Below are 7,872 nucleotides of genomic sequence, written 5' to 3' on the forward strand. Positions count from 1 at the left end.
GAGGTGAGAATGAGAGGAGCCAGATAATGCATGGCCTTCAGGCTGTGGCGAGGGCTCCAAAGACTTGGGAGGGGTTTGAGAAGCACTTTATGATTGAAAAAATTCTAGACGGGATTATTGGCCCATTAGAGCCACAAAACCCAGCGCAAGGAGAATATTTTATCTCTGCCTTCTCCTCCCCTTCCCTCCCCTCCTCATCGTTCCCTCCTGCCAAAGTTTGTATTTTAATTGCCTTTAAAAGATGTACTTCACCTCTCCCTTTATATGTTTGAATTTATGTCTCTGTTGCTTTTATTTACTTTTTTTTTTTTTTAGTTTTCATCAGTTTTCTTTGTCTTGATGCCTGGTCTGTCTTATTTGTTCAGAAATGAGATCTGATCTTTTTTAGCAAACCCTATTTCCCACCACTACTATGGGGCCAACACAGCGCTTATAAGCGGAAGGCATGCCAACAGTATTTGTGGGGTGATCGAATGTTGAACAGATGATGTGAAAGATAGCCAGGCAAACGTGATCTTCTGTATGTCCCCCCACTCAGCACCCACACACGATAGAACACTGTGGCCGGTGGTGGGGCCGAATGAGTTGTGACGAAGTGGATGATGTTCTTTCTTTTCTGAAGCCCTGGACATGAAGACTTTCATTAAGTCCATGAAGAAGATTCTGAGTGATATGTCAGACGAGATGTTAGAAGTGATGTTTTTGAAGGTGGACATAGACTGTAATGGCTTCATCACCTGGGTGAGGAGGGCACCCCTGCTGCCTCAGGTAGCTGGAGGGAGGCTGCAGGGTACAGGCCTTGGCTGGTCAGTGGAGCTGGTCACATGGAAGGTTGAAGATGGGGGCAGTCACAACATTAGAAAGCCTTCTATGGATTCTGGGGTACATGCTGGGTAGAAGGAGCCCTCAGAGTCTCTAGGGAGCCCTTCTGAGATTTTTGTGGGATCACTGCAGCTTATTCCTCTCTTGGAGTTCAGGAGAGTATATAGCAAATGTCAGTGGCCCCTGCATGAGATGGACTGAGTGCCCAGCAGTGAGCAGCAACCAACCCTCTGCCCCATGCCACCTGCCACGTGGCCGTTCTGCATACCAGCCTCCAATCCAGTGTAGGAGTTTCTAGCCAGTGTTACAATCATCTCATGGCCCTTTATGGTCACTCAGGAAAAGGCAAATCTGTGGCTATTAAATCCAAAAATGTCAGGTTTTAGAATATATTAATAACAATGTCTTTTTTCCTGATTCTAAATGTTCTACGAAGAGCATATACTGTAGAGCATTTAAGAATTCACAGATAAATACAGATAAATACAAAAATATAGCCTGCCACATCGATGTTGTGATGATGACAGTGATAACTAGCATTTACACCGGCACTGCGCTAAGCACTTAATGTATTATTTTACTTAAACTTCACAGGAATCCCATGGGTGGGTGCTGTTGTTTACCTCCACTTGACAGATTGGGAAACTGAGGCACAGAAAAGTTAAGAACCTTGCCTAGGGTTATAGAACTCGTTAGCAGGTGAGCCTGTCTCAGAGCTGGGGACTTTGCTTCAAGAGCCCATGCGTCAACTGCTCTATCATACCTATCATACATTCTGTTTGGGTTTTTTTCCCTTTCCTTTCACTTCATATTCTATAATAAACATATTTCCATCATTCTCTGCCATTGACACAATGATCTTTCTTAATAACTCCCTATTTTTTGTTATAGCTTCACCTGGTGGCCCATTTTGGCCTCGGCCATATTTTCATAAACCTGATTAGTAGAGTCTATAGTTGCCCTACTGGCCTGGTGTATGGATCCTCTCTTGCCGTTAACTCGATATTTGAGCCGGGGCAACTTAGCTATATGCATATGGGCACAGTCTTATTATTCATAAAGTGTGGTGAATAAAGAGATTCAGATGAGACAGCAGATGTGGAAATGATGTAAAGAGGTATCTAACATGACAGAAATGCATAGGGCGGGAAGCTAATGCATTAAGGCAGGAGGTGCTGCTATGCTGTCTTCATATACACTTGCCCGTAGGCCCTTCACCCAATCCAGATCCGAGAACAGCTCTGTTGCTTGGCTGCTTCCTTTGGCAGCCTCAGGGGGCTGGCTCCCGGAGCCCCTTGGAATGGGCTGGAAGAGAGTAGGGAAGACACTGGAAGCCAGGCTTGGATTTCCAAAGCCCAGTGATCAGTCTGTTGGCCCAACGCCCTCCCTCCTTGCGTTTCTTCCGGAGGCAGCAGAACTTTGTGGACCACATGATTCGTGAGTTCCAAGGAAAGGAGTTGATGAGGAAGAGCCAGTACCACCTGCGCTTCCACCTGCCCATGAGGATCATCCCCCTGTAAGGAGCCTCCCCCTGGACCAAAGGGGTGTGTCTGAACAAGGCTGTGCTGGCCCTGCAGCAACACCCCTTCCAAAATCCCCGAGCCCCTCTTTGTGGGGGCCACCAAAGGTCCAGCACCAGGCCTGGTGCTTGTTGTCCTTTGACTCCTCTCAGCCTCTGTAGGTGAGTGTGATCTTTAGGTAGGTGATTTGTCCCCATTTTACAGATAAGGAAACTGACACTTGGAGAACTCAAACAGAGGTGGTGGGGTTGTTCTGTGTGCCCCTCCCAGTCTCTACCCTCATGACATTGCTCCCCCTACTTCCTCCTGTGGCCAGTTCTGAGTGGGTCTGGTGGTTTCATGCATAGGACACAGACGCCTCACATAGTAGGGTCAGGGCTTTTCCCTGAGGTGACAGAGAGTAAGAGCCATTGCAGAAAACTGATTCTCAAGCCCATCCCAGGCCTCGGGAGTGGGCCCCTCCGTCATTCCTGGAGCACGCAGCTCTATCCCTGCCTTGACTTCTTGACCCTGCCTGCTTGCTCTTCTTTGCGGCTCCAACCCCCTAAGCCCTCTGAATGTTCTCTTCACCCTCTCTCGGTGCCATAACCCTATTTGCCCCCACCCCTCAAAACACTCCAAGAATGAGGAGCATCCCGGTAGTTTGGGCCTGCTGGCCATGGCCTATGGAGCCGGGCAGCCCATAGGCCCCTGGCTCCCTTACTGGAGCTCACTTTGGGCTTGAGCACCAACTGCCTGCTGCAGGCGGCCAGGGCCAGGAGTAGGGTCCTGTGGTACAAGGTATTGTGCCTGACATTTGTGGCCTGGTTAGGAAGGGCTATGGTGGGTCTGTCCTTAGGGGATCACACACCCAGCATCTCATGGGAAGCACCACAAACTAAAAGGCAGTCCCTGCCCTCAGAAACCTGGAATTTGATAGAGAAGATAGTTTAAATGAAAACCATGAAAGGGTAACTTTAAAAAAAAATTGGTCAAAATTTGAGGAATAGCCAATAAATATAAATGACGGAAGATTTTACAATCATAAATTTTGACATGGAAACTTTGCTTGATGTAGCCAAGTGTTCACTGGTCTATTTCCTTGAGACATTTAGATTCCCAAGAGTGCTTAAAGGGCCTGAACTCAAAATGTCAAGAAGCTTGCCCCTATATTCTCCTATTTATTTGCTCAACGTGCAAACCCAGAGAACATTTCCAGCTTGGTGGAGAAAATAGCCAAATAACATTTTAATTATCTTCATGAAAGGGTAGCTTTTAAAGGTTTGCGCACCTGTACTGAGCCTGCACCCAGCTCACCAAATGCACCACCTCCTTGATCCCACTGCAGTCCAAGGAGGTGGAGGTGCTATCGTCATGTAGATGAGGAAAGCGAGACCTCATGAGGTCATAGTTCCTAGGGCTCTCCTCGTTCATAGCTCTCATCTGTCGTGTCTATTCCTCACAGTCTCTTGGTCCTGACAGGCAGAATTGGAGATGACAATGAAGGGTGACTGAGAATATTCATCAGGATCTGGACAGGGCTGTGGGGTGAGGGCAGGAAAGAGAGGACAGCTGTGTCCAGATACACGTCTCTCTTCTGCAGAGATTGTAATGCGGTAGAATTTCGCAGTAATTGGGTGATTCTTAAGCCACAGGTGACATCATTTAAGCAGAGCTCTGGCTAGAGTAGGGATCAAGGTACCTGGGTTCCAGTTCCAGCTCTGCTGGTAACCAGGACATAACTCAAAGCAAATGGTTATGCCCCTGTTCCCTGTAAGGTGAAGTAACATTACCTGCCCTGCTGGGGCCCAGAAGTGTGGGCACATCAGATGGGAGAGAGTGCTCTGTCAGGAAGTCAAAATAGTGGTACCCTTTAATTGCCAGATAGCTGGCTTAGCCAACTTTGGGGCAGGAAAGAAGCCACTGGAAGGTAGCGTTGAAGCTTGCTGGGAAGACTGGACGTGGCTGCCTGCAAGGCCAGGCCTGCCCCCCGAATTGTTTGCTGTGCTCAGGGCATGCATGTCCTTGGAGATGAAGAGTCGTGTGCATGGGGCCCTTGTCTACTTTTCTCTCATTCTTGGACCCTGTTCCCCTTTCTACCCTGGAGCACTAGAGCCGTTGCTCGAGTCAGTGTCGTTTCACAGTTTTCAGTCAGAAGTCCCACTCCGCTTGCCTTCTGTGGGCCATTTTTTCAATAAAAGGTTTGTAAAAGACCTCTGTTCTCTGTCTCCTCTGACCCATCCCATCATGAGGAAGCTGACTGGCTATTTCACAGAACAAGCTTACTGCTTTAGGAGCCCTGTCTCATACCAGCATCATACGTGGGTCTCTTTTCTTTTTGGCCGCTGTTGAAAATGGCAGCAGTCCACTTGGAAAAGGGGCAGAGTCTCACGTCTCACAGAGCCTGCTAGAGTTTCTCAGTGGTGTGTGTCTGTGTCTGTGCACGCCTGCATGCATGTGAGCAAAGCCCCTCCTGCTTGCTCTGTCCTTCCTCCTCTGTATCTTTGTTCTGTTTTTGTTTGGGCCCTTCTCTCATTGCCTCCCACAGGAATCACGGATGTGAGGTCATAAAAGTGGAGTTTTTAACCCAGCGTTTCAAGAAGTTTGGGTATTTCCTTACTGTCACCAAGGATGGGATCCTGCAGTTCTGGTCGGAGTCCTTCATGCTGATCGATTCCTTTAAGGTGAGTGGGATCCGCACGTGGAGCATACACGGGATGGGTCAGAGAGCCTCTGCCTTTGCACCCGGGACCCTAGCAGGCTCCTTCTTGGGGTCTGTGGGCTAGGCAGCTTGCACTTGCAGTCACGGCTCCTGGGCTGAGGTTCTGGCTTTACTGTAGGACTGTGTGAGCCTCACATTTCTCCTCTGTAAGCAGGATTCCACCTCGATGTCCATTCCACTCGCATGTTCAACAGACACCTCAAACCCAATTTGTTCAAACTGAATGTCACCGTAGGCCTCCCTGCCAGGCTTACTTCCCCTGTGCTCTCATCTTAGTGAATGGTATTATCATCCACCAACGTTCCCAGGCTAGATAGAGATCAGCCTCTCTTCCTTTCCTTGTCACACCTGCTCCATCACCAACTCCTGCTGATTCAAATCCTTTGCCTGCACCAGGTAGGAAATCACAGTGGTTGTGAGCATGGGTGCTGGAGCCTGGCCTCCTGGCTTAGAATCCCAACTGTACCACCTTCCAGCTCTGTGACTTTGGACCAGTTACTATATAACTCTATGCCTCAGTTTCCTTATCTGTCAGATGGAGTAGTAATAGTACCCTCTCACAGGGCATAATACATGCATGGTGCTTGAAGTACAGCAAGGCACACAGCAAGTACCCAAGAACAGGGGACATCATTATCGTCTTTGTGCCATCAATTCCTGGCCAAGTGCAATGAGTGATAAAACACTCGGGCATATCCGCTGTGTACTTGTGTCACCAGACTAATCCAGAATCCTCCAGCAAATGAGGAAGGCACAGCTCTTCAGAGAAGAAAGTTTTACTGAGATGCTGCCAGCAATGAAGGCTTTTGCCAGCACTTTGTAACAGCAGAGTGTTTCGTGGTTGCATCAGGGGTCATGCCTTGGAGCAGGAGGGTTCTGCATGGTCCCTTCTTTCCCTTCCCCACTCTAGTTGCCTCGGGAGGGAACTCAGGTCTGGGGAGGTCTGGTGACTCTCCTGGGTGCACTTGGTAGCCCAGGACCAAGGGCAGTTCACACTCATGTTTCTGAGGCCATGTTTCTGGCACATGCCACCCTCTTTGTCTCTGTGTTTACTGGGCAGAGGTGCGTATTATAGCCTGAGCTCTTGGTTGTGGCTGCTACACGGTCAGCTCAGTGTCCCTCAAGGGCCAAAGCCCAGGAGGGCCAAAGAGGATGGATGGAGGCTCCCCCAGAAGGCCCAGAAGACCTGGGCATTCTTCCTTGAGAGGCTGCTTTGACAAGTAGATGTCAATAGTGAGCTCCAGGCGCCAACCTTGACCATCGGCTGCACACCCATGGTCATGCAGATGGAAAGCCCTGGAGTTTGGGGCTGGGTCAGGGCTTCACCTATTAGCTATGCAACCTTGGGCAAGTCATTGAAACTTCCTAGGGCTCTGGATTTCTCTTCTGAACATGGGGGTGATGGGTGTTACTGTTATCTCCCTTGTGTGTGAGTTAGACCCAGCCCTGGGTGAGAGAGGGGCCTCAGGGGGGACCCTGGTCCATCGTCTTCACTGCCCCAGCCATTATGCAGGCCTCTGCTCTGAGTTCTCATGGAACAGTCTGCTCCCTGCCCCTGCCTTCGCCATACCTTCTGAATATCCCCCTAAAACCTCCCATCCCTGTTCTTCAGATCAAACCTGTGGTGCTGACAGGGAGTAAAATACAAATTAGCCATCCCTAAGTCATCTCCCATCTTCGCCCACCCACGCCTCCTCTTTCCCTGGACATAGCAGCTTATTTCTGTGGATAGGCCTTTGCTCATGGCATCCCCCTCCTGGAAGGCCATTTCAAATTCTGTCTGCGTAAATGTTGGGTGAGGCTGGCACCGAAGCACGGAAGGGCACCCATTCCCGCCAAGCTCCTACCGAGTGCTGAGCAGCACCCCAGGTGCTTTAGCTTTCACGATTCCATTCATTCCTCACAACCTGGCAGGATGAATTTTCCTTAATAAGCCACTTAGACCAGGTGACACCAGCAGATGATAAACAAGATTCAGGCAAAACAAATACAACGAATACAATGTTATATGTCAATTATATTGTAGTAAAACTGGGCAGGGGAAAAATTCAGGCATATAGAAAGGCAGACAGTAGAAAGTCAGTCTCTCTCCCCTAGACCCTAATTCCTCTCCCTGGAGGCAACTGCTGTAACTACTTTTAGGATACTCTTCCATGGATAGCCTGTACATACATCCCAACTTTCTTTTTAAATATACAAATGGCAGCACATTATAATGCTGCTTTTCACCCTGCTTTTTCACTTAACAGTGGATCTTGGTAACTATTCTTTATGGGTAAGTACACAGCTCCTTCACTGTTAACGCCTGGGCGGTGTCCCTGGGTAAGCCATCCTTCCCAGGTAGGCTCTGGCCTGTTGCCATCACAGCCATGAGCAGCACCTGCCCTTGTGTGTACTTCTCTGTGAGTACATGCAAACATATCCATCAACGTGTCTTGAAAATGGATCCTGGGATCACAATCAATGCACATTTAAAACTGTGGCGAGCTTGGCAAACTGCTCTAAAAAGGGGTTGTGAAGATATTGGTTCTTTAGGCCCATTTTACAGATGTGGAAGCTGAGACTCAGGGAGAGGTTAGGGAGTTTATCCAAGGCCCTATCAGTAGCTGGTGGTTGCACTGTGTTTCATACCAGCTCTTTGCTTGATGCCAGGGCCTTGAGTAGAAGCAGAGGGTTCATGGGGACCCTGTGTTCCTGGTGTGCTCTCCTGGGCGAGCCTCCAGGTCTCCTCTGCTTTTCCTTTGGTCAGCTTAACCAGATTCCGCCTCTCCACAACCAGCAGATGTGGGTCATCGACATGGTGTGTCTCCACAACATGAACCTGGTTGC

The 7,872-nt window shown here is 49.1% G+C and overlaps 1 protein-coding gene across 1 annotated transcript in view; it reads left to right on the forward strand.

The window, feature by feature from the left end:
• The window catches only part of EFCAB8 (EF-hand calcium binding domain 8), a 61,908-nt gene that overhangs the window by 17,532 nt on the left and 36,504 nt on the right, over window positions 1–7,872 (forward strand). Inside the window, exons 4-6 of the mRNA XM_023522229.1 lie at window positions 623–741; window positions 2,235–2,338; window positions 4,870–5,005. Coding sequence (XP_023377997.1) covers window positions 623–741; window positions 2,235–2,338; window positions 4,870–5,005 — 359 coding nt within the window. The remainder of the gene's footprint in view (window positions 1–622; window positions 742–2,234; window positions 2,339–4,869; window positions 5,006–7,872) is intronic.

Source organism: Pteropus vampyrus, unplaced genomic scaffold (genome assembly GCF_000151845.1).
Source record: "Pteropus vampyrus isolate Shadow unplaced genomic scaffold, Pvam_2.0 Scaffold336, whole genome shotgun sequence".
Taxonomy (NCBI): Eukaryota; Metazoa; Chordata; class Mammalia; order Chiroptera; family Pteropodidae; genus Pteropus; species Pteropus vampyrus.